At 39.1% G+C, this 27769-nt stretch overlaps 1 protein-coding gene across 10 annotated transcripts in view; it reads left to right on the forward strand.

Moving 5' to 3' along the window:
- MRTFB (myocardin related transcription factor B) overlaps positions 1-27769 on the forward strand; it is a 201881-nt gene that overhangs the window by 10164 nt on the left and 163948 nt on the right. For 2 of the 10 annotated variants that reach the window (XM_079944208.1, XM_079944214.1), the window contains exons 2-3: positions 7860-7972; positions 13397-13431. The exons of 6 other annotated variants lie outside the window; for them this stretch is intronic. In XM_079944208.1, the coding sequence (XP_079800334.1) occupies positions 7918-7972; positions 13397-13431 (90 nt within the window). In that variant the 5' untranslated portion in view covers positions 7860-7917. Of the gene's footprint in view, positions 1-7859; positions 7973-13396; positions 13432-22981; positions 23052-27769 lie in introns of those variants that run through there. 2 more of the 10 variants (XM_079944213.1, XM_079944212.1) reach the window with 2 other exon arrangements.

Below are 27769 nucleotides of genomic sequence, written 5' to 3' on the forward strand. Positions count from 1 at the left end.
TAGTTGTGGCACGCGGGCTCAGTAGTTGTGGCGCACGGGCTTAGTTGTTCCGCGGCATGGGAGATCTTCCCGGACCAGGGATCGAACCCATGTACCCTGCATTGGCAGATGGATTCTTAACCACTGCACCACCAGGGAAACCCCAGTATCTTTTTTGAGATAGCAGGGTTTTTGACTGGAGTAAACCTTATATGTTTTAAAGACCTCTTTGATTTGATAGTCTTACATAAAGAATTTCCTCATCGAGCACATACCTGTGATTCTCATGTGTAAGTGAGACACTCTCTTGGACTTTAAATATGATGAAAATGTTAAAATATGTTGAGTTCTTTGTTTTTAGGTCTATTGCCCTGATTAACTCATTATAAATAATTTGAAATTATTGGCAACTAACTAATTGTCTTGGATACTGAAAGTTTTCCTTTATAGAGAGTAATACCTTTGTTTTTTATTCACTTACATTGGACCTTAAAGAAGCTTTAAAAACTAACTTCTTAATATCTTTCAAACATGAATACCAATTGTAGAATAGCGTACGGAATGTGATTTACAAATTTAGGTGATAACAGAGTATTACTGAGTTATGTGAATATGTATTCACGTGTAAACCTATGAATATTGATGTTGAGTCTCATCTGTCCAAAGGATTTTGCCAGTTTCTGATATGAATGTGAGATCTAATTTTATGTTTGTTTTAGATTTTATTTCAATCAAATAAGGGTTACCTAAGGAAGGTCTCACATGGAACAGATACCAACTTTGTTATTGACCTACTGTTTGTTCTTTGACTTAACAAAAAGCCAGTTAAAATTCATCTCTTTTTCCTTGACGTAAAATGCATCTTATAGAATGCCTTTCATGTGGGTGCTTTACTTTTCACTCCAAGTTAACATTGTTGAGGCTGGGACCAAGTGTGTTTTATTCACCATCTTACATCCAGCAACTAATGTGATATTTGGCACGTACATGGCAGACACTCAGATCGTTTTTGAAGGAATTAATGATTGGTGAATATCATCATTGTTAAGTTAGAATTAAGATGTAAATGAGAAGTGCCTTAAATTTTAATTAAGAAATTTAATTTCTTGGAGAATAAAACTAGCATCTGTGATTTTTAAATGCATCTAAATCTAGACATGCATAATTGTAGTGACACTTGCTACCATAACATTTTGTGATGTTTTGTTTGGACTGTTGATTTGGATTCTGTCCCGTTTCTTTGCAGAATCACATATACTGCTGTGTTTTAAATCTGCTTTTTTGTCTGTTTCTTCTTGTTGCTGTTAAGGGCAAAGTAAGTGAAGTAGGTCAGGTACTAGATCTTATTAAAGAACCCTATTTGTGTTTCATATTACAGACATGGGAATATCTTTCAGTTATGTTATTTGAAGACAAGGATGAAGTAAATGTCCCCAAATATATTTTAAATTATAATGGAGAGAAATTGAGTTATATTTTAATTGGGATTCAGCATTTATTAAAAATAAAAGTAGATAAATAGATTGCTAGCCATTAAGAAGAATGTGTAAATCTTTGTTAAGTATCCCGCCTATTAAGCTTTTCTGACGCATAACCAGTTTTTCACAGCCAAAATAAACAGAGAGAATGAAACAATTATCTAATAGATTAAAGCAATGTTGAGGACTCTTGTTTCATACATTTTGTTTCCACTAGAGTATGGGATTCTAAAGAATGCATGTGCTAGTTTTAATCAGTATTTTAGCAGCAGTTATTGCATGTAGAAAAATTTAACTTATTAAATAATCCCCTAGCAATTTTTATTTGTACTTTAATTTTCTTAGCAACTCCTTCCTTAATAAATAGTCTAAAGTTAAATCTAGGCAGACTTGAAAGGAAATTATTGAGTCTTCATTAGTAGGGTCTAAATTAATTAGATTTCCTGGACTTTACCCTCTGATATCATATTGTGGCGAACGGTATGATTCTGTATTCGTTTTCTAAAATACCCAAAGTTCTGGGTTCTTATATCTCTTTTCTGCAGTAGTATAGGGGTTTGCTTATACTGTAACTTTCATTACACTGATGAGTTAATTTCTTTAATTGCATGCTTTAAAACCCCAATTCTAAAAATACTCCTGGAAAGTGAGGCATTACTAGTAGTAGTAAAACTGGAGTCTTAATTAAACTTAAGACTTTATCATTTACTTCTTTTAGCTGCATTTGTAAAAAATTTTATACTGTATTTAAATAGATTTCAAGACATTCTTAGTATTTAATGGGTTGGATTCTGTGCATTTGCAAGTTTCCTCCTATTTTAGGCATAAAGGCTAAAGTCTAGACTGGCAGTGTAAGTGGTTATTGAATTGGAAAGTTAGAAAGAGGAGAAGTTCTGTCTTCATATACAGGGTGTGTGGTGGTAGAATATTTAGGTGAAACTGTTTCATTGTCAGGGTGAGAGTACTGAACTGCAGTAGGAGGGCAAAAAACTTGTTAAGTGCTTATATGCGATATAGGTAACAGCTCCCTAGCAAAGCCAGCACTCTGGCCTTACTCCTGTAGTATCTGTAATGAGTTGGTCTCTCACAGAGGTTTTTGTTGTTGTTTGTTTTGGTTTTTTTTTTGTTGTTTGTTTTGTTTTGTTTTTTTAGAGGACTGTATTATTTCTCACTTGTGAGATCAATGTTTTATTTTTTATTTATATTTTATTTTTGGCTGTGTTGGGTCTTCATTGCTGCGCACGGGCTTTCTTTAGTTGTGGCGAGTGGGGGCTGCTCTTCGTGGTGGTGCACGGGCTTCTCATTGAGGTGGCTTCTCTTGTTGTGGAGCACAGGCTCTAGGCGCATGGGCTTCAGTAGTTATGGCACGTGGGCTCAGTAGTTGTGGCGCATGGGCTTAGTTGCTCTGCGGCATGTGGGATCTTCCCGGACCAGGGCTTGAACCCGTGTCCCCTGCATTGGCAGGTGGATTCTTAACCACTGCGCCACCAGGGAAGCCTCCAGAGAGGTTTTATTAAACTCTGAGTCTTAAGGGGAGAGTTTTGGAAAGAGGGGTAGAGAACAATAGCTTTGGGCCACAAGTTCCATAATGAATGTGGTGCTTAGGGAAACTCTCCAGAAATAGCTATCTCCAGCCTCCGAATGTCCCATTGCCCTTGAGACATTTCCCTCCTTGCTAACCCTAGAAACTTTTCCTGGTGTTGTGGTGTGATGGAACATTGTCTGGAGCTGGGCGGAGGGAGTCTGACCGTCTCCCGGTGCAGGGTCTAGATGCTCTCTTTAAGTAGACTTCCAGCATGGGAGTATGGCATATTCTAGCACTGTGATGACAAATATGGGAAGTCCATGCAAGCTTTACCTTCGTTCCAGTTTGTTCAGAGAGGACACCTAGTTCATGGTGAGGGTTATGTTTGTGTCTGCTAAACCCAGTAAGTTTTGTTTTAAGTAGATTTCAGTCTATTCTAATGTAACAAAGTTTTTCAGTCTGAATGTTCTAGCAGCCATCACTCAAACGTTAATTGCTGTCAGTGGGAAGGGATATCCTCCTACATCTTTTCTGGAGCGCTTGAAACCATCCCACTTCCTTTTTCTTTTACCTTAAGAACTGATTACTGACACTTGGGAATTATAATCAGATTGCATCAATCTTTATAGAAAGGTTACCAATTATTGCACTGGAAAATAGGCATTTGTCTCTCATAGTAAGTGTTTCTCTTGGTGTGTCTCTCTCAGTTCATTGCTTTTAAATACCTCTTAGGTGAATGAATGCTTTGTGTCGTGCCCTGATTTAATACATTTAAAACAGACTTTATTGATGGCTTTCTTACTTTCAGTTATATGGGAGGGGGAATAATTTATTCACTATGGAATTTTCATAGAATATTTCGGTTGCTTAGATGTCCTTGGGGTAGAAAAGAAAGGTTGATGTCAATTACTTACACTGTGATATAAGCTCCAGAATCAGTATTTGCGTTGAAAAGTTGAGAGCAGTGAGGATATTTATGGTGGGGATGTACATATAGAGCATTGCACTCTACCTCTTGTGTGTGTTCTCTCATTTTGTTCTCTAATGACTCTCTGAGGCTAGATACAGTCACTCCAGTTTTAGAGAATAGAAGGCCTTGGTTATGAGATTTGTCCTTCGGCACTCAGCTAGTGTGCTTAAAAGAAAAACAAAGCAATGACTTGAATCCAGATCTCTCTGGCTCTTGTGTTCACCAACAGAGAAAAGGGTCTCACAGTTGTTAGAATGTTTCCATTATTGTAGATTAGTGAAATGTTGGGTGGAATGAAGACACAGCTGCTTTATTACCACCATCACCATCATTCTTACCCTCCCTTTTATTTCTAATGTTCTTCAACATTAACTGGTAAAGTTTAGGAGCCTGCCAGGGTATCTGGCTCATTGTGTTCAATACAACATAGGCTTGTTTAATTTAGCAGTGCTCTGAGATGAAAGGTTCACGACGGCCAAGTACAAACAGACCTTCTGTGGGATGTTAATTTTGTTATAGGAGAGAATGCTTGTTTTTCCTTGCTCTGTGCTAATAAAGAAGCTGGCACATTTTCTCATGAGTTAGAAAGGACTTGGACTTGTTTAAATCTGTGTAATCAAAGGGAAGTGAGTGGTTCTGATAAACATTTTTCTTTGTGCAGTCTTTGGTTAATTCCATTTCATACCTGCCAGAGAATTGCAGTGTGCTCTTTCGTTCTTTCCTCTTTTTACTTTGGATTTGATATTATGGTTGGTCATTGTAGGGATTTGGTGGTAGGAAAATAAATCATTTCCTCGTTTGAACAGATTGTGTGTTTTTTTGTTTTCTTTTATGACAGGTTATCCTATAGCAGGCAAAGTGATTCAATCAGACCCCTACACAGAGGTGTCACTGTATGATTTTGTGCAGTAATTTTTTTTGGTAACAGTTCTATTGAGATGTAATTCACATACCGTAAAGTTCACCCGTTTAAAGCATAGAATTCGGTGGATTTTAGTATATTCACAGAGTTGTGCACGGATCCCCACTGTCTAATTCCAGAACACTTTCATCACCCCAAAAAGAAACCCCAGGCGCAGTAGCAGTCACTTTCCGTTCTTCCCTCTCGTTAGCCCGTGGCAGCCACCATTCTACTTTCTGTATCTGTGGATTTGCTTATTTAGAGTATGTCATATACATGGAATCATAAAATATGTGTGACCTTCTGTGTCTGGCGTCTTTCACTTAGCATGTTTTTGAGGTTCATCTGTGTTGTAGCATGTATCAGAACTCATTCTTTTTTGTTGCTGAATAACTCTGTGGCACGGAGATATACATTTTGTTTATTCATCCCTTGATGGCCACTTAGGTGGTTTCCATGTTTCGGCTCTTATGAATAATGCTGCTGTGAACATTCATGTACAAGTTTTTTGGGTGGACATCTGCTGTCGTTTCTCATGGATTTATACCTAGGAGTAGGATTGCTGGGTCTCATGGTAATTCTATATTTAACTTTTTGAGGGACTGCCAAACTGTTTTCCAAAGCGGCTGTACTATTTTACGTTCTGATCAGCAGTGTTAGAGGATTCCAGTTTCTTCACATCCTTGCCAACACTTGTTATTTTTTGTTTTGTTTTGTTTTTCATAGTAGCCATTCCAGTGGGTGTAAAGTGGTATCTCGTAGTTTTGATTTGCATTTCCCTAATGGCTAAAGATGTTGAACATCTTTTCATGTGCTTCTTGTCCACTTGTATATCTTTTTTAGAGAAATACCTATTCAAATTCTTTTCCCATTTTTAAAGTTGGGTTGTCTTTTTATTGTTGAGTTATAGGATTTCCTTGTATATTCTAGATGAACCCCCCCCCATATGTCCTTATCAGATATATGAATTGTAAAAATGTCCTCCCATTCTGTGAATTGTCTTTTCACTTTTTTTTAAATGTTCTTTGAAGAAGTTTATAATTTTCATGAAGACCAGCTTATCTATTTCTCTTTGGTTGTTTATGTAGTCTTATCTCTGTTTGAGATTTTCTGTAAGTTAAAAAAATCACACCTTATTTCTACACATCTCTCATTTTAAAAATTGGTGCAAAATTAAATGGTCAGCTGTTAACTATACCGTGGGTTAGAGGTTTTAAATATCTTTCGTGTTTTTCAAATATTCTCATCTAATTCAAAGTGAGAAGACCAAGTTTCCTAACCTAATACCGAATGTGCTTTTTTCTAAATTAGAAAAATGTCTTTCAGTGTTCTGCCTAGCTCAAAATTCATGCGTCATTCTGTGAACGTTTTTAAGTGTTTTGTATGTACTGAGCACTTGATTGGGCTTGGGGATCCAGAGGTGAGTGAGACATGGCCCTATCCTCATGTGAACAAGAGCTCACATGCCAAGCTAGAAGCATCCACAGAGGACAGTGGAGGTCCACAGAAGGCAGGAAGGAATAGTCTCCTGTATCTGGGTGAGAATGCCTCACTGAAGAGTGGACACTTAACAGCAGCTCTATTGAGGTATAATTCACATATCATGAAGTTCACCCATTTAAAGTATACCACTCAGTGGATTTTAGTATATTCAAAGTGTTGTGCTCAATTTACAAAGGTGGGTAACAATCAGAACTTTTAGTTAGGGTCATTGATTCTCTCCTTCAGTTTCTTGTTACTGTGTATACAATATATCTGGGCCAGATATCTTACAGTAGCTGTATTTAGCATCCTTAGTGTAATAAAATGTAGGCAAATGTAGGCATAGGTGTGATGACTTTGATGCCTAGAAGTGAGCCTAAAGAAAACCACTTTTCTTTAATTTCTTCAGGTTTTCCACATTTTCAGAAAGGAAAATACCCTGCTTACCAATCAGTTCAGCATTGGTGTGTGTGTGTGTGTGTGTGTGTGTGTGTGTGTGTGTGTGTGTGTCTGTCTGTCTGTCTGTCTAAGCCATAGCCCAAGTATTTCCATATAGTCAGAGCATGAAATGTTGCTTGCCAGGAGAGGAAGATTGATTGTAGAGAGCTGAGTGTCCCCTGTTAAGGAAGTTAGATTTTGCCTGTATTGATGCTGGAGCCACTCTCCAGCAGGGAGAGAGTGATGTGGTCCCTCTGGCTGCTGTATTATGGATGCTAGATGCAAGGGCAGGACTGGGGACAGGAGACCCATTAGGTTGTTGATCTAGTCCAGTGAGAGGTGATGAGGACCTGAACTAAGGTGTTCGTGGCAGAGTTGGATAAGACACAGGCTGGAAGTGTTTAGGAGCTATTAGTCCAGAATCCTGGCTACAAGTAACAGAAACCCTCCCCAAACTATCTTAAGTTCAAAGAGAGATTAATTGGAAGTTTCCTGGAGAAGGTTGTAAAAGGTATGAAATGCTGCAGAAACCAGGAAAAGCCAGAGGCCTTGTGGATTGGAACTGGTCTCATCAACACAGAGATTCTTTCTCCCATCTCTGCTCCCTCGGGCGTCTGCATATGGCAGGGGCCATTGTCATACTCTCCAACCAAGAGGAGGAAAGAGCTCCTCTTTCCCAACTTTAGTTTTTAAAATCCCAGGGGCTCTCTTGGCCTTGGGTTTTGTGCCTTCACCAGGCACTGGGATCTTTGGAAGCTGTCTACCACCATCTCATTGGCAGTTCCCAGAAGAAGTGGAAGAAGGTTGTTCTGGGCAGAGCTAACCATGTACATCTACTCTGGAAATACTGAGATTAAGAAGATCTGAGAAGGAAGGGAGGGCCAGGAATGCCTCCCACATTTGTGACTTTGGTAACCTGTGATGGCACATTTCCATCCGAGAATGAGTTCAGGGAGCAGGCAGACCGGAGTGCAGTGGGTAAACTGAGTTCAGTTTTAGACCAACTTAGACTGGAACATAGAACTAATCACAATTTGTATGTTACATATTTTTATGATTATTAGACTGGTTTGGCTTTCTTCACAGTTAGAAGCCCTTTGAAGACAGGGACTGTCTTGTTTTCTTCGCTCAAATATCTTTGTGAATGAATTCAGGAGAACAGGTTCAACAGGCAGCTGGATGGACAGTCTGGATCTCAGGTGAGGACAGGAAATATGGGTTTGGGAGTTATCAGTATAGGGCTACATAGTGGACAAGCTTACCTGGTGGCTAAGGGACTGTTATAAAAGCTCAGATATTGTATAGACCTGTAATTTTCATGTCCAGGTAATGAACTTATGCCTTTTCCTTTTTTTTTCCTTTGTCCTGCCGAGTATTTAATGTCAGTAATTATCTACTGACAGTTCTGCTAATTATTATTTTAAAATTTTGTGATTAGAATTAGATTTGTGATACATAGGGAAATAAAGGTGATAAAGACAGATTCTATTTCCTTTTAAGAATAACTGACTCATAGGATGAAACCTTGGATATGATTTCAGATCACTCCTGTAAACTCTCACAAGAGATGTTTATAAAACACTTGGAACAATACAGATTGTACTAAGAAAATGTGCTTTGATCAACTCTGGAGATACAAAGCAGGGAACTTAATAAATCAAGTCCTATTTGTGAATGGAAAAGACTGGAAGTTCACCTTAAAAGTAAGAACTCAGTTCACGTCAAGACTTAAATTTTGTATTCTGAATAGCAGATGTTAATTTAGTTTCATCTTTTATATAAAAATAAAATGAATTGCAGATTTCAGATCTTGGCATCTTGAAATCTGACTCCTGATTCCTGTCTCTTAATAGCCATTGGAACACTAGTGTAGAAATGGAATTTGACTTTGGTTTTTTACCCTTTAATTTTGAGGTGAGTGTGCTTCCAGCTTTGTCTTCCCTCTATATTCAAGAAAACCAAATCACTGGTAGCTTGGATATGGCGTAATTTTTATTATTTAAATATTAGAAAAATAGGGCCTTGTTTATCTAAAGTAGTAATATTATGTTGACACTTGGGAACGATGGTTTTTTGGTTTTTGTACTTTTTTTTTTTCATTTTAAGGTGTAAATACAATTGTATTACTTTTGTGGGCTAAACACTCTCGTCCTACTACCTTGCCATATGACAAGATATTCTAGTAAATTGCGTATATTTTAAGTGTCTTTGTTTATTGCCTAGATTCCTTTCTTTCCCCCCTGCAGTAGGGGTGAGCCATATTTATTTATTTATTTAAATTTTCATCGAAGAACTTTCACTAAATTTGCCTGACCCCCCAATGCAGGCAAGTGTCTTTTAGCAAGTTAATCTAAAGGAGCATTTCTAAAAACTCAAATTGAGTAGATTATAGCATCCCAGCTTTTTAAATTACTGTAAGGTATATATTTAAAATATAACACAGATAATTTTCTTTTGGTTTATAGATTAATGCTTATTCTTTCAAATGGAGTTTCAACACATATCTAATAGACTAAGACTTTGAGCATTCTGAATTTTACCAAAGCTGCTCAAAGACTGGGAAAGAGAATACATTTCAGATTTTAATGATCAAAATTATGGATTTGACTCCTGCATAAATTAGTGAAATAATATACGGAAAAATCTCTGTGTTGAGACCCCAGAGCCCAGCAAACTGTATCCCTGTTGAAATCAGTTACAGAGCTGAAATTAAAGAATGTTGATGTTTGGAGGTACCCCTTATCAGCTCCTGGGAAAAAAATAGTTAATATGCCTCAGATAGAGTCTAGCTTATTCTGTATTCTGAAATGATTTTTATTAAGAGGTACTTAGCTTCATTGTTTACTAATTAATTCTTCAGAGGTAGCATCATTCAAACTAGAAAAGTTCACAGCCTAGCTGTCAGAGAAGGAGTCAGCAGCCCTTACAGATGTTGGTGAACAGCGGCCCTGAAGAAAGAGGCCTGAATCCTTTATGCAGCTGGGCTCGGGGTTTGTCAGGGTCACTCTTCTACTGCACCACCTAAAACAAGATCGCTTTCACATATGCACTATTTCCATCCATTAATTTTTGGATTTTTTGATGACTGATAAATACAGTTCAAAAAGGAGCATTAAATAATGGGGGGGGAATCCAAATATTTTATTGCTACTCACATTTAGTCTAATTAGGGAAAAATTTGCCTGGGTTGTGGAAAGTATGTACAATTGAAATGCACCTCTGATCAAGTGTGTGGAATTTAGGCTAACGTGTTGCCTAGCAGTTGTAAAGAATCTGGTAAGTGATTCTGAGTAATAAATACGTATTCTGTATGTAAACAGACATTTCTAATGTACTTCAGCAGTGGTTTCTGTAGTTTAAGTAGTGATAGATCTTGATTATGCTCTCACTGAATAGTCTTTCTTACTAGACAGAGAATGCAGAAGGTCTTCAACCAGTTCTTGCTCCTGTGTTCGTAACGCTTGAATTTAAGTCAGTTTTATTCTTCATCTCAGAGATAGCAAAATAGTGTGCAGAAATGCTATAAGGGTGGAAGCGCGTGGTTTGTAAACTTCTTCTACAAGTGTGTTGTCCATGAAACTCTCGTACATAGAACAGCTCATCTCCAGAGGGCAGCGGAAGGCTGACTGGCGCCCCAAAGGGGCTCCAGGAGCACCATTTGCAACCGCTGTTCAGGCTGTCGTGAATCAAAGGTCAAGCCTGGGGAGGAATGAAGGATAAAGTACTCATTCGTGTATCCTATTTATAACTTTCTGCTGTATTATTTACTTATATGAAAAACACGGATACGTTTTTAAATCAGAATTGTTTTAAATGTTCAGCACCACTTTACACGTGGTCAGAAGTAATAATCACACTGCTAGCTACTCTACCCCGTAGCTCTACGGCAGTCTTGTCGTCTTAGAAAAGAGACCTTGCCTGATGACAAGATTACGATACCAAAGCATGGGAGAGAAATCGTCATATACACCTAGTCCTGTCACGACGTTTCTCTTCCGTGTTAAAACTTACAGTCTGATTAAAGTGAATTAGAGAATAGTAACCACACTGAGAAAAAACAAACACGAAGTGCTCACAGTTCCAACAGTCCACATCCTCAGACAGGCGTGCTCCCGCTTGGGGCCTGGCTTGGGAGACTCACTGCTGAGGAGTGTAAGATTTCATCTGTGCTGTTTGTCAAGGGAAATAGCTCTGTGACCTTGGGCAGGTTCTTCAGGTCATTAACACTCTACCAAGCTGTGAAATGCTCCATCACAGAATTGTTGTGTGGGCTCGTGGAAATTCTGCCTCTGAAGTGGCTAGCACAGTGCCTGGCACGTTATAAATTGTTGGTAGATGTTAGGTGACGGAACAATACTTTCCTCCAAAAGGGAATGTAACAGGGCATTAATGGACAGTGGAGGTGTTGTGAAGAAACACAGATTTGGTTCTCAGCTTGAGTGGAACTCCAACCGCAACAGGTGTCATTTCACCATTTTAATTAAAGTAAATATTGGAGGAGAGATGGAAAAGTTCCATAATGGGAAGTTTATGTTAACAGCTGTTGAATGTCTCTACTTTTTGGACATATTTCCTACCATTTTACCTAAAACAAAATCATTTTCATTTTTACAAATCTGAAAAACAAAAACCAGAAGTTAAAATGACTGAATACTCTGGTTTGTTTTTCATCTTTTGTTTTAATGGTTATTGCTTCTCTATGGGAATGAGAATATTCACAAGCTATGCTTGCAGAACCTGTGGTCTGGAATGCCGTGGTTACCGAATATTTAGGAGATTAGCAGTGTTTAATGTGGATATGAATTTGGGTATGATGTGTTTAGAACATGTGACAGGGAATCATTGTGTCAGTCAAAATTCACTAAAAGCTTATCGTTTGGTAAAATTGTTCCTCTGAGAACAGAAAACATGATAGTCCAAAGGCAGCCTGAAAGTTTTAGGAAAGGAATAACAATGTCTAAGGGAATCTGAAGCACAATGCATCAACAGTTTTCTCTAACAAGGGATAATTACTGATTTTTTTTGTCCATTGCATGAGTTCATTGGATTCTTTTCTTAAAAAATCCTAAAAGAGAAGTACTACTGGAGGGGAAAAAAGACGGTATAGGTTTTCAAATGGATACCCTTGATAAAGTGTAAAATTTTCCTATATATTAGTGGCAAGAGACGTGGACTTACTGAATTTTATTTATGATGAATAAATAAGCTTATATTTTCCATCAGACGTAATTACCATCCTTGGTCCAATAGGCATGGAATTCTCTAAACAATAGAGAATGTGCTGTGGTAGAATGTCATCTCTGATACTAATAGGAAATTTACTTAAAGTTGCCTAGTTGTTATATATAGTTAATTAATTAATTAATTAATTATGGGTCTGTCTACGTGTTTTTCACATCTTTTTATACTTCCAAGCTGGCAGGACCTCTTGAAGATGACAAGCTCCACTCTGGCTGTGTATGGAAGTACTTTTTTTTAGTATTTGTCCTGAATTCACTTAGGTTTCAAGATATACCTTTGTTCTGTAATTTTAAGCTGCCAGCGTACAATTCTTTAATCATCTTATCACTGGCATTTATTATTTTAACTTTGACCATATTAGAAGAATTATCCTATTTCCATTGATATTCTTTAGTTGTATTATTTAAATGCAATGACTAAAACCTTACAGAACATTCCCAGGCTAGATGCAGAATGGCTTTGTAATTTGGTACTGACTGGGCTGCCTGAAATCTACCATGTACAACAATGCCAGACAGAGTACATGTGCAATAAATGTTTATTTGAATTAATGAATTGCTCTAGGGTGGGTTGTGGTTATAGTATTTTCAGAATTAAGTGACCAAGCATTCAGTACTGGTAATTTAGCTAAACATTCGGGCTTTGTTTGAAGCCAGTAAACAGACTGCTGTGTAATCCAGGGAGACCAGTCTGTTCACTTTTCCATCCAATAGTAATTTACTTTTACAGTTGTGTTTATATAGAGTAAAGGTCAAAAGAAAAGGTGTTTGAGGCAGTTATCTCAATTGCTTCACTACAGTGAAAGATTTTCAGTGTGCTAATATAAAAAAGGACAGTTTAAAATGGATTTTGTAAAATATAAGCAGTTACTTTTCCCCCAGCTTTATTGAGGTATAATTGACCTGCAATAAATGGCCTGTGTTTAAAGTGTACAATTTAATCTATTCTGACACAAGTATACACCCTTGAAACCATCACCACAGTAAGGGTAATGAAAATACACATCACCTGCAAAAGTTTCTTTGTACCCCTTGGTAATCCTACCCTCACGCCTCTCTGCCCCCACCTCCATGCAGCCACTGATCTACTTTCTGTTGCTTAGATTAGTTTGCCTGTTCTAGGGTTTTATATAAATGCATTCATGTACTCTGTACTCTTTTTTGCCTGGCATAACTGTTTTGAGATTCATCCATGTTGTTGAGTGTATCAGTAGTTTTTCCCTTTTTATTCCTGAGAAATAATGGGTATTCCACAATTTGTGTATGTATCTATTCACTGTTGATGGCCATTTGGGTGTTTCCAGTACTGACTATTTTAAATAAAACTGATCTGAAAGTTTATATACAAGTCTTTGTATGGACATATGCTTTCTTCTCTCTTAGGCAGATACCTAGGAGTGGGATGGCTGGATCATATGGTAGGTGTATGTTTAACTTTTTAAAAACTGCCAAATTATTTTTCAAGTAGTTGCGTCCTTTTACATTTCTCACCAGCAGTGCATGAGAGTTCCAGTTGCTCCACATTTCTGTCAGCAGTTGGTATGGTCAGTCTTTTTAATTCTGGCCATTCTAATAAGTGTGCCTCGGTATCATCTCATTGTGCTTTTAATTTGCATTTTCCTAACGACTAATGTGTTGAGCATATTTTCATGTGCTTATTTGCCATTTCTCTGTGAAATATCAGATCTGTTATCCATGTGTTTATTGTATCTTTTGTTTTCTTATTATTGAGTCTTGAGAGTTCTCTATATATTCTGGATATAGATTTATCAGATAAATGATCTGAAAATATTTTCTCCCAAACCGACTTGACTTTTTTTTTTTTTTTTTTTTTTGCGGTACGCGGGCCTCTCACTGTTGTGGCCTCTCCCGTTGCGGAGCACAGGCTCTGGACGCGCAGGCTCAGCGGCCATGGCTCACGGGCCCAGCCGCTCCGCGGCATGTGGGATCTTCCCAGACCGGGGCACGAACCCGTGTCCCCTGCATCAGCAGGCGGACTCTCAACCACTGCGCCACCAGGGAAGCCCCTGACTTGACTTTTAATTCTCTTAACAGTGTCTTTCAAAGAGCAGGAATTCTTAAGTTTGATGTTCAGTTTATCAATTTGTCCTTTTAAGGGTTATGCTTTTGGTATCATATTTAAGAAATCTTTACTTAATCCTAGATCGTAGAGATTATCTCCTGTTTTCTTGTAGAAGTTTCACAGTTTGAGGCTTTACATGTAGGCGTACGGTCCATTCTGACTTGATTTTTGCACATGGTACAAGGTGTGATCAGAGTACATATTTTTTGCATATGGATATCTAGTTGTTCCAGCACCATTTGTTGAAATGACCATTCTCTCTTCACTGAATTGCCTTTGCACCTTAGTCAAAAATCACTTGTGGGTCTATTTTGGAGTCTGTTTTGTTCCATTCATTGTCTGTCTTTATGCTACTATCACACTGTCTTTTTTTTTTTTTTTTTTTTTTTTGCTGTACATGGGCCTCTCACTGTTGTGGCCTCTCCCATTGCGGAGCACAGGCTCCGGACGCGCAGGCTCAGCGGCCATGGCTCACGGGCCCAGCCGCTCCGCGGCATGTGGGATCTTCCCAGACCGGGGCACGAACCCGCGTCCCCTGCATCGGCAGGCGGACTCTCAACCACTGCGCCTCCAGGGAAGCCCTGTCACACTGTCTTAATCACTACTGTAGCCTTATATTATACTAAGTCTTAAAATTTGGTAGTGTTAGTCCTCCAACTTTGTTCTTTTTTTTTCAGAGTTGTTTTGGCTATTCCAGGTCCTTCACATATCCATGTGAAGTTTAGAATCAGCTTATCAATTTATACAAAACAGCCTGCTGAGATTTTGTTTGGGATTATATTGAATCTGTATGTCAATTTGGGAGAGAATTGACTTCTTATAACAGTGTTGAGTCTTCCAACCCTTTATTTATGTTTTTAATTTCTCTCAGCAATGTTTTAAAGTACAGATCCTGCACATCTTTTGCCAGATTTAGCCTGTTTCATATCTTTTGGACTTATTATCAGTGGTGTTTTTAAAAATTTCAATATAAAATTGTTCATTACAATTCAGAAGTACAATACAATTTATAGAAATACAATTCAGTTTTGTATATAGACCTTATATCCTCCAACTTTGCTAAACTCACTTATTCCAGTAGCTTTTTTGTAGAGTCTGTTGCATTTTCTATGTAAATAATTATGTCATTCCTCATCTTAGAGGGAAATCGTTCAGTCATTCACCATTAAGTGTGATGTTAGCTGTAGATTTTTTTGTGGATTCCCTTTATCAGATTGAGGAAATTCTCCCCTGTATTTAGTTTACTAAGAGCTTTTTCAGGAATGGATTTTGTTAGATATGTTTTTGCACTTATTGGGATAATTGTATAGTTTTTGTTTGTTAATATGGTAAATTACATTGAATATATTTCAAATGGTAAACCAGCCTTGCATTCCTGGGATAAACCCCACTTGGTCATGATATATTATTCTTTTTATATATTGTTAGGTTTGATTTGCTAAAATTTTGTTTGAAATTTTTGCATTGTGTTCATGAGGGACATAATAGCTTCTTGTAATGTCTGCCTAACTTCAGTATCTGGTTAATTCTGGCTTCATAGAATAAATTGGGAATTATTTCTTCCTGTTCAATTTTCTGAAAGAATTGGTGATATTTTTTTCTTTAAATGTTTTTTAGAATTCACTAATAAGACCATCTGGTTCCAGAGTTTTCTTTGCGGGAGGATTTTTAAACTAAAAATTCAATTTTTAAAATAGATGTAGGGCAAAAAAAAAATAGGTCTAGGGCTATTCAGGTTATCTATTTCTTTTTGACTGGGTTTCAGTATTTTTTCTTTTTCTTTATTACTTTATTTTTGGCTGCATTGGGTCTTCATTGCCGCATGTGGGCTTTCGCTGTTGCGGCAAGCGGGGGCTACTCTGTGGCGGTGCGCTGGCTTCTTGTTGCGGTGGCTTCTCTTGTTGCAGAGTACGGGCTCTAGGTCGCGTAGGCTTCAGTAGTTGTGGCTCGTGGGCTCAGTAGTTGCGGCTCGCAGGTTCTAGAGCACAGGCTCAGTAGTTACGGCGCACGAGCTTAGTTGCTCCGCAGCATGTGGGATCTTCCTGGAGCAGGGCTTGAATCCGTGTACCCTGCATTGGCAGGTGGATTCTTAATCTCTGTGCCACCAGGGAAGTCCCAGTATTTTGTATTTTTAAAAGATTTTGTCCATTTCATCTAAGTTGTTGAATTTATTGCCATAAAGTTTTTCATTACAGTCCCTTATTATCTTTTTCATATCTGTAGGATGTATAGTGATATCACCTCTGTCATTCCTTATATTGGTATGTAATTTGTGTCTGTCTTTTTTCCTGATCAGTCCATTTGGAGGTTTATCAAATTTATTTACCTTCTCAAAGAACCAGCTTGTGTTTCCTTTGTTTCTCTTTTTAAAAATTTGGTTTTCTTCTCTGATCCTCATTATTTCCTTTCTTCTCCTTACTCTGTGTGTGTGTGTAATTTTAATTATTTTTCTTTTTGCTAAATTTTTCTAATTTTGTACAATATGGTTCTTTAAAGATCTTGATTTAAATTGTTTCCTCCCCAAGGTAAATGAGGATATAGAGGCTCAGAGAAGTTGAGACAACAGTTAAAATTCATAGCCTTATACCCATTTTCTTAGTGTCATAAATGCTGTGATAGAGGCAAGTAAAAGTGCAGTGAGACCACATAAGGAGGGGGTGAGACTGTAAAGAGTGCGTAACAGGACCTCTTTGGAGAATTGGATGTCTAAGGGATCTTATTTTGTTGAGGTCTAGGATAAATCTATGAGACCAAATCCAGAGTATTAGTTTATTTTACAATGGTTGCAGATCTCCCTCTTGGTTGCTGTATTCTGAAAAATGAGTTAGAATATTCCAGGAGTTAACTCTGCATACACCTAATGTTCCCTTGGGTTTAATTGACAGATCTGCTTTTTATTTCTATTAAGACTGTTTGTGGTGGTCGTGGTAACTCTAGCTGTAACAGTGGTGGCAGGTTTTGCTGACAAGAGTATGTTGAATAGGAGGAAAATCTGGGGGTGGAATGTGGGGGGATTGTTATAAAGATTTACATCAGTATCTCACTGCAAACTTAGTCTCACTTAGTAATGAATATTTCTCTAACAAACTATTCCTTGTTTAACACATTATAACTTTTTTAAAAAGTACTTTTATCGGGCTTCCCTGGTGGCGCAGTGGTTGAGAGTCCGCCTGCCGATGCAGGGGACACGGGTTCGTGCCCCGGTCCGGGAAGATCCCACATGCCGCGGAGCGACTGGGCCGGTGAGCCATGGCCGCTAAGCCTGCGCGTCTGGAACCTGTGCTCCGCAACGTGAGAGGCCACAACAGTGAGAGGCCCTCATACCGCAAAAAAAAAAAAAGTACTTTTATCATTAAAAAGCCTTAATTCTATAATTATTTTATAAATGGAGTGAAACCAACATGATGTAGTAACATCTCAGGGTCTGTATTACAAGGTTGAGTTCCCCTCCAATCTGAATCAAGGTACTATATTTAGGGATTGTGAAAAATACATAACATGTTTGCTGGGAGGCACTAGTAGGGTTGGTGATCAATTGTAGAGAAGAAACAAAAGGGAAAAAAGTAGAGGAGTTATTTTCAAATGGCCATGAGGGCCGAGAATTACGTGTATTATTTTATTTTTTCTTAAAAAAAAAAAAAGCAGCAATGTGAACCTGAGCCTTTAAAAAAAAAATATGGTTGAGAGAGCAAGCTGCTCCTTTAACTGTTTGCTTCTCAAAATTATCAAATTTTCCATCCTTTAAGTCTGTAGAGGAGAAAACAGCGATGGGATGAAGCAGCGAGCTGTGATGGTGTCAAGACCAGAACCCAGACTCCTGGGTCAGAAAACCTGAGTTCTAACGCACCCTCCTTCCTTTGCTCTCTGTGTAACCACGAGTTTAGCTTAATGGTACTTTTCTTCTGGTGTGGTTTAAATGAGAAAATGTGTGGGTTATCACTCAGATGTTTAATACTACTTTGGGTAGGGGACCCATTTTCCTCTTCTCAAGGACTAGAGGAAATAATTAAGAGTAATATGAAGATAAGCTACTTAGAGTTGTTGTTTCCTAAAGTGATTCCACCTCATGCACTCTACTTTTATTTATTTTTTATTAATTTTTTTATCGAAGTATAGTTGATTTAAAATGTTAATTTCTGCTGTACAGCAAAGTGACTCTGTCATACACATAGGTACATTCTTTTTTATCTTCTTTTCCATCATGGTTTATCCCACGATATTGAGTATAGTTCCCAGTAGGACCTTGTTGTTTATCTATTCTATATGTAATAGTTTGCATCTACTAACCTCAGACTCCCAGTCCTTTCCTCCCCCATCCACCCTCCCCCTTGGCAACTACAAGTCTGTTCTCTGTGTCAGTGAGTCTGTTTTTGTTACGTAGATAGGTTCATTTGGGCCATATTTTATTTTATTTTTTTATAAATTTATTTATTTTTGGCTGAGTTGGGTCTTCGTTGCTGCACGCGGGCTTTCTTTCTCTAGTTGCAGAGAGCGGGGGCTACTCTCTGTTGTGGTGCGCAGGCTTCTCATTGTGGTGGCTTCTCTTGTTGCAGAGCATGGGCTCTAGGAGCATGGGCTTCAGTAGTTGTGGCTCGTGGGCTCAGTAGTTGTGGCTCGCAGGCTCTAGAGCGCAGGCTTAGTAGTTGTGGCACACGGGCTTAGTTGTTCCATGGCATGTGGAATCTTCCCGGACCAGGGCTCAAACCCATGTCCTCTGCATTGGCAGGCGGATTCTTAACCACAGCGCCACCAGGGAAGTCCTGGGCCATATTTTAGATTCCACATATAAGTGATGTCATATGGTATTTGTCTTTCTCTTTCTGACTTTCTTCACTTAGTATGATAATTCTAGTTGCATCCGTGTTGCTGCAAATGGCATCATTTCGTTTTTTTAATCTACTTTTAGAATTATAATTTTTTTCTAATTGAACAAACGTAACTGAATGTCCATGCATTGATAATCACTTTAAAACCATCAAAGATTAGCTCTTAGTTTTGTTTGACCTCAAACTTTGTAACGATGTGACCAGCAAACAGTATGTTCTAAAACAAGTGTTGGCGCAGGCTCCCTCCCTCCCTCCCTCCCTCCCTCTCTCTCTCTCTCTCTCTCTCTCTCTCTCTCAAGTCTTGAAGTTTATATAACATTGTGGGGGGGGCGAGGGGAGGGTGCTCGCTTTTCTCTCATGATAGGTACTTTGGAATGTGCATTTTCCTCTAATTGAGGACTTCCCATTGAGTGGTAAGAAGTCTTGGTGTAGAGAGATCATTTGCAAATAATCTCCCTTTGCTGGAATGTCCCTCCTTCCTCACATTGCTGTCCTTCCCCTCTCTTACTTTTTAGGATTTAGCTCCATTCCTTTTTCCTCTGGAATCCCTTTGCTGATCCTCTTGCCCAGTTGTGTTAAAATGCCTCCCTCCCATGCTCCCATCACATCTTGTCTCATCTAATGTTCTTTACCACACCATGTTGTGATTGTTCTGCTTTCTTGTCTGTCTTCCTAACAAACTTTAAAGTCAGGGAATTGATCATGTCCATATCCCAGCACCCAGCAAAAAGCCTGATTAAAGGTGCTCAGGGAAATTGTGTTTGGAAGGAAGCCTTGAGTTTGGTGCATTACATTCAGAGAACGATAAGAATACACTATTTATCTAACAAAAGTATTTCTTCTTCCATGTTCAAGCCTCATCTCATTTTTTTGTTTTTGTTCTTTGTTTTTACTAAGGAAACATTTGAGCTACAAGAATGAGCTCAGGGGTTTTCTTAGTGTCATCAACACCCTTAGTATTACTGACACCCTATTGCTCTGTGCTTCTTCGATCCAGGGGCTTTAGCGGAACCCTGGGATACATCCATGAATTCCCATTTCCGCTGCTTCAGGTAGGAGAACGGAATCTTACAGCAATAGCAAAAAACTATACTTCTGCATTAGGCACATACATAGGCCAGCTGGCTGCAGCTGCAGTCTGCAATACCTTCACAAAGCCAGTCCAGCAAAGCTGCAGTGACTTAGGTGCTGAAATTGAGATTGAGATGGAAAGAGTAGCAGTTTGAAAGAGGCACTGGTCCCTGCTCCCCTTTTCCGTACTATGGAATAGGAAAGAGGATTAAAGTACTGCTGCTGTCAATCAGGTGATACTTAACTTCCCTTCGGAACTTCTGTTCTGTCTAGTTTCTGGATGCTGAGGCATAGAAACCATGATTATTATTGGAAGAAAAAACCATGAAATCGCATGATGACGTGACATATGTATTATTTAATTTATAATCTACCTAGTTAATGGATGACAATTTCTTTTCAAAGGGTGTTCTCGAACCAGAATGGGGGAGAAAAACAGAACAGATTACAAATGAATTTTGACATGGTATAGAACAGCGAGGTCCTGAACCAAAGTTTAGCCAGACTAAAGATTGTCTGTTTTTGTTTATTTGGTTGGTTTTTTTAGTCTATTTTTTATTTTATTGAATGAAAGATTCTTTGAATTCTGTAGTGCTTTACAGTTTTCAAAAGTTTCACACATGATTTCATATAATCCCATAATAACCCTTTTTTTAACCCCCTACCACTATGCTGCCCCTCCCCCCTTCCCTCTCCCCACTGGTAACCACTAGTTTGTTCTCTATATAGGTGAGTCTGCTTCTTTTTTGTTTTATTTACCAGTTTGTTGTATTTTTTAGATTCCACATATAAGTGATATCATATGATACTTGTCTCTCTCTCTGACTTACTTCACTTAGCATCATGCCCTCCAAGTCCATCCATATTGCTGCAGATGGCAAAATTTCATTCCTTTTTATGGCTGAGTAGTAGTCCATTGTGTGTGTGTGTGTGTGTACACCCCCATCTTCTTTAGTCATTCATCTGTCGATGGGTACTGAACATTGTTTATTCAGATCAGGAGGAACCTATAAAGGCCTAATTTGTTTGAATTATCTGGGCTGAGCATATTTTCTCATTCTTCCCTTTTCACCATTTCTTAGAGATTCTGATAGAGACTTCACAGAGCTACATGACACAGTCTCCTAACTTATTCCTGAAGTTCATGTTCATGAGATGCAGCAGCAACCTGACGAGTGAATGTGATGAATGAAGCTCATGGAGTAGATGGATGTCTCTCTATTTTTCACTCAGCAGGACAACATAGTGAAGTTCTGTTAGTCTGTTCATCTAGCTGAATCTTAGCTCTTAAATGTGTCAGTGTTACTTGAAGTCTTCATTAACTAAATTGTTGGGCTTTCACCTTACAAACCAAAGAGCATCCCATTTGTCAAAAAGAATCAAAACCAAAAAAATGAAAATTGTTTTTGTTAACACACAGTTATTTCCAGTGGTGAAGTTTGAAAAAGACAGGTTTTTAAATGTAAGCTATGAGAGACTTAGTAAATTTCAGATGAGAGCTTTTCCTTTAAGATTTAATTAACTCACGGACTTAGGCACCACAGTCCATTTTCCCTGGGTAGCTGTCCCATTCACTAGACAGCTTTCCTAGTTAGGGTAGGTAATCACTATGTTTTATGGCTTCCATGCTGAAGAAATTATAGCTGAGTATAGTTAGCCCGCCTTTGAGCTGAGGTGTATTTACATTTCTACATTGTTATCCTTTTAACATCTTATCCTTTTAAGGACTTAGGACTGTCAAGGTAGCAGCAGTGCTTTTTGTTGGTCAGATAATTAGGAGCGAAGGTAGTGGCTAGTAGGAAGGAGACCTTGTATTTTTTTTTAAAAAGAAAAAATAAGATGTGAATGAATGCCCAGACATTGAAATTTAATATTATGGAAATCAGCAAACTTTCAGAAAGTAAGCAGCCTAATTAAGAATGAAAAATTGAACCCATTTCTCCTTTCCTTTGAGTTAAAATGACTGAGCTGGTAGAGGCCTTCAGAGGATGTCTTATTCCACCGCCACCACACCCCATTGCCTCATTTAGGCCATGTTTTTTTGTTTTCTTTTGTTTCGTTTGTTTGTTTTGCAGTACTCGGTTTTTGTTTGTTTGTTTTGCAGTACACGGGCCTCTCACTGTTGTGGCCTCTCCCGTTGCGGGAGTACAGGCTCTGGACGCGCAGGCTCATGGCTCACGGGCCCAGCTGCTCCGCGGCATGTGGGATCTTCCCAGACCGGGGCACGAACCTGTGTGCCCTGCATTGGCAGGCGGACTCTCAACCACTGCGCCACCAGGGAAGCCCCGGCCATGCTTTAAATTAGCCCATAGAGGTCTCTCCATAATCTCTTTCTTATATATAGAATTGTCCATGACATATTTTATAAAAAGTCAGTTGTCAGAAAGGAGTGGCATTTGTTACTTTAAAAATAAAATGTCACAATTTGTATCTTTTGGTCTGTGGGAGTCTGAAATACAGCTATGGTCTGATTAGGTGTACTGTTCTTGAATAGATATTTTAGATTTATGAAGTAATAAGATTCTGTCCCTTTGTTTATGGAAATTATAGTCTAGTTATGTTTGAAAAATTGTTTTGATTTATTGTTAGTGGTAAAGCTAGAGTGTTCTTAAAGAGAGAGGAAGTTACAGAAAGTTAAAAGCTGTCATTCTCTCTCTTCATACTAAGAACAAAAGCAGATGACTGAAGTATTTCAGTGAGTTGAACCTCAAGTTAGAACTTGCCTAGTTGCTATGGAATCACATTTAAATTATTGAGTTGAAATTTATGATGTAGATCTCTATACAGATCTGCTGTGAAAGATAGATGTTGAAAACTAAGAATCTTAATGCTACTCCTACAACTATTTCAAGAACAAATATTGACCACACACTTGCTGTGTGGAAGGTACTGTGTGGGAGACCCGGGTACACAGCTGGAAGGACAAGGTTCTCAGCCTTGAGAAGCTCAGATTCTTGTAGGGAAATAGTAAACAGCCACATGGACCAGAGCAGGACCATTGACAGAACGTTGGTGTGTGCAAGGTGCAACGGGAGGGCTGCTGAAGGGAGTACCTGAGGTAACTTTAAGGATGTGTGGAATTTCCTGGTAGACAGGGAGGTGGGATGAGGATTGTGTTCCCGCAAAGGAACTGCCTGGATAGAGGCTAAGAGGTGAAAAGTTGTTTGTTTGTTTTTAATCACTATACATACTGTTAGTAAATATTTGGGGAGTCTTAAATTTTTGAATTCATGAGCCAGTTGAATGTAGACTCTGGAGTCAGCCAGCCAGCTGCCCCACTTGACTGTGCAACTCCAAGGTATTTAACCTCTCTAGACCTTGTAAGGATGAAACGAGAGACTATTTGTGAATAGGGCATAGTTCAGAGTTTGGCGTTTAGTAAGCTCTAGGTAAACGTGAATTGCTGTTTCACAGCGTCAACATTATCAATGTTCCTGCTAGCCGTCTGGCAATTTTGAATGCTTTTTGTTACTGAAGGTTCTGTGTCTACGCTTGCTTGTCCGTAGTGTCCCGTTGAGTAGTGACCGAGTGCTCCGCACTGGGCTGGGACTCCATGTGGGGAAGTGTGCACAGCTCCTGTCCTCAGGCAGTGTCCAACTAAGCTGAGAATGAAAATGGGAAAATCTGACAGAAAGCGAGTGCACACTGAACGGTACTATGTGGCTGTCTGTGCACATGTTCAGTCTATTAATTAAAGTACAGGCATCTCTTGTGTTACTGCGCTTCACTTCATTGCTCTTCGCAGATAATGCATTTTTTTACAAACCGAAGGTTTGTGGCCACCCCGCGTCGAGCAGGTCTATTGGTGCAATTTTTTCAACAGCCTTTGCTTACTTGGTGTCTGTGTCGCATTTTGGTAATTCTCATAATATTTCAGTTTTTCATTATTATTATATTTGTTACGGTGATCTGTGATCAATCATCTTTGATGTTATTATGACTCACTGAAGGCTGAAATGATGGTTAGCATTTTTTAGCAATAAAATATTTTTTAAATTAAGGTATGTACATTTTTTTAGACATAATGTTAGTATGTACTTAATAGACTATAGTATAAACATAAATTTTATATATACTGGGGAACCAAAAGATTCGTGAAGCTCGCTTTATGGCGATATTCGCTTTATCATGGTAGTCTGGAACTGAACCTGCAGTACCTCCGAGGTCTGCTTGTATAGTTACTTATGTGGCCCACTTACTCTTCAAGGGGGTATAGGCATAGTTACCAGAGAGAGCACAGAGGGTAGAGATAGCAGTTAGGCAGAACCAAAGTTACCGATGACTCAGAAAAAAAGAAAAAACGGAAAAACTTTTCTGTGTGGTGGACCTGCTGGATGTAAGAGGGAAGCAGTTGCCCCCATGATGTGATTCCAGAGCTGCCGCCTGGATTCTGTCTCCCATTCACATCTGGGTAATTGAAATTCCATCATTTTGCAGGGCCCCTTGAGAGGTCAACCACATATCTGTCATCTTTCTTTTAGAATGAAGGGACTTATTGTATCCTCTGCTGATAGTAGTTTTTGATCAGATATAGGAGTGAGTGCTAAGTATAGAATAGGAGGTGGGTGCAGTTGAGGAGGGGGTGAACATTGCCAGAAGTCGGACTTTGTTTTGGTCTCTAACAACTCCCCGACAAAAAGTTCAAGAGCAAACTGCCTTGCACCATCTGCTCTGCTAGAAACAAGGGATAAACACAGAGATGTAAAGATGAGAGCTCCTCACCTCAGTGACCTTAGAATCTTACGGGCAGGTGAAAAGACAAAGGTAAACAGGTAAGTGTATTGCACATGGGGTGCAGTTACTGGAGAGGAAGGTGCAGGAAGGTTAGTGGCAAAGTACACCAAGGAGAGGGCATAGCAGGGGACTTGGGGAACTCTACAAGACACACTTTCCTTTGTTGTCCTCTCCAAGTGTCTGATTCCAGGCAGAGACAGGATGCCCTGAGCTCTCATTCCAAACATCTGCCACCACTGCCTCTCCTCCAGGCAGCCCTTTACTTCAGGGGGTCCAGGGCACAGCAGTGAGCTGCAGTGCTTCCCGAGTGGAAGCTTACAGTGAGTCCAGCTGCTGTCCACTGGCTTCAGTCTCCTTGACGAGGGCCATATGCTTCTCTGAGCCCTGGATTTGAAATAACTGCTGACCCTGACGTTGGATGTTATGAAGGGGTAGGACTGGGGCAGGTTAAAGGATATCCAGGGAACCATAGTATCTATAGTGTCGCATGTCTGTATTGCTCTTTCGTACATAGTCCAAGTGTTTGGAATTCTCTTAACGCACTTGAATCTTGAATATTTGAATATGATGAAAGGTTAATATTCAGAAAAGAATACTGTGAGGATGGGAGGTTGAATTTCATTATAAGCTTGAGTTCATTTAACAGCCCTTGATAAAAATTCCTAAATGCACAGTAGTAACATACTGAATTACGCACGGAGGGAACTTAGAGCTGATGGACTGCATGAACGGCTTTCTGGCTGTGTACGTTGACTGTTGAAATCCGTGTGAGAGAGACGGCCACGGAAGCAAGGCACCGTGGGTGACTTGGCCACTTCTTAGAAGTTTGGGAGACAACATTTAAGGCCTGTACCCTGAGGCGGGGGGGCTACTTCTGTCTCCCCTAAGATTCAATATTTTGAACGCGTTTATTTTTATTTTTAAAGAGAATACTCACCTATCTCTCCTTCAGTTAGAGTCTGAAAAGCTGTGTTTAATAATAAACTTGGTGTGTGTATGTGTGCTTGTGTGTTTCAGTCAAAAGTTTCATAACAACGATAGCAGCAACTACACCAACAAAGCACAGCTTTGTCCCATCATCTCTACCAAGTACTATGGTAGCTTGATATTTGGGACTTTTAAAGCCAAGAGTCTTAATGTCTGTTCTTTACTATAAGAAAATGTGAAGTCCTTACAGTAATCTGAAATATGTATAATACATTTTAATGGATTGTAGAACTGTGTACCACATTTCTATTTTATTAGTTTCTTTTTCTGTTCCTGGCTTGATTTAAATATCAAAATTATTGGAAGAAATTGTTTAAAGGATTTGCAGCTTAACTGTCTAAAGGCTTAAATATAATTTCTTCATTGTTTCTTTGCAATTTCTATAAAAATACAATACTATTTTCATACAGGAAGCTGAAAAAGCAGGCTGTTCTAAAGGAAGCTGTTCTGTAGTTCCTTCCTTTCTAAACTTTAAGCTGAGTGCTTTTCCTCACTCCAAGTTCAAGGGCTTCGTTTACGTGCATGAAAATAAACTGAACAGCACCTGCCACTTAGTCACAAAGGGCATGTCTTGAAGCTGCGAAGCAAACAGATGTACTCAGTTTAAGCTTTTGAGATGCTCAAAGCATGTGGTAAAAAAATAAATTCCAAAACGAATAGTATGAGGAAATAGTCAGAAGAAAGCATAAACAAACCAAGGGGTCATGTTTGATACCTGAATTGTGTACATTTTAATCCCAATACTGTCATCACTGCAGGGACTAGTACTTTGAAAATCTGTCCTTGAAAACACAGAATTGTCAGTTTTCCCAAAGAAGGATTTGGCGTATTTTATTGTTTTTTAAATTTCTTTTTAAAAATTTTTTCGTTGCACTCTGTGCAATAGCAAGAGGAGAAAAATAAACAATACTAAATAATTCTGCTGTAAAATTATTCCGCTTTATCTGTTGACTTCAGTTAGTTCAGGCAGTCCTCTCTAAATATCTGCTTTAGTATGGATAAGTATCTGCTTGCTGAAGTCCGTGGTAGCTTGTGAAAGTTCTTCTTGACACAGAAGAAATGAGATAGCCAACTTGTCTGTATTTTTGTAGTAATTGTGCTTGGTTTACATAAAACACTGGAAGCTCTATTCATGTTAACTTCTGTCAAGGCTCAAAGTTCACTAGCAAATTACCTAGAAACTCCAGTTTTACTAATTGTCTGGGAAAATATGTAGAAGGCTTGCTAGAAATATTATGGCTACATTTTGTTATCAGCAGAGTTCTATGCACTGACAGTATGAGGAATAACAAACATAAATTCTGGTCTTTGCCAAGGAATCATACAAGATTTCCATCACGGATGAGGCAAACAGGGTCTGAAATTCTGTTACTGAATCAGAATAGGAGGGGAAGAAGGAAACAATAAGGGTCAGTATGGTTTGCCCTTTACTCTCAAAATCATTTTAATGACCCTTAGAGTAGGGCTTGTGTCTTAGTTACTCTGTTGCCCTGAGACTTACTACAAAGTTAAAAACAGTGCCTGAGCTGGGCACCCCACGAAAGGACAAGGCAGGCTTATCTTCAGGAAGGTCCTGGATGGAGTCAGTCCAGCAGCTTTGAAGCTCTGGTTGGATATTTGCAGAGGCCAGAGCCAGGTGGCAAGTTCCATCGTGTAGTGTTTGTCAGTGAAGTGTGGCACCAAGGGTCTCAGTGGGCAAATAGGAAGGGCTGTCGTGGAAGGAGCTCCGGAGGCAGACAGGAGACAGGGGTCCAGTCCCCACTCTGTCAGTGACTGACTAGTTTTGTGACTTCAGACAAATCACTTCACTTCCTTGGGCCTCTGCTTCCTCACGTGTAAAGTGAGGGAGCTGAATCCCATGATCTCAGAAGTCCTGGCCCCTCCCAGCCTCCAAACCAGCTTCCAAATGCTGTCATTCTAAGAACTTCACCAGTGTAGCACCGTGTCTTCCATCTTGTGACAGTTACACAGCCCCTCTCCTGGAATTCGGGTTGAAATTGTTCCACAGTACGCAGTCAGTCACCAGGTTCTGTTCATTTCTCTCTGAGAAATGTC

The sequence above is a fragment of the Stenella coeruleoalba genome (genome assembly GCF_951394435.1).
Source record: "Stenella coeruleoalba genome assembly, chromosome: 15".
NCBI classification, from domain to species: domain Eukaryota; kingdom Metazoa; phylum Chordata; class Mammalia; order Artiodactyla; family Delphinidae; genus Stenella; species Stenella coeruleoalba.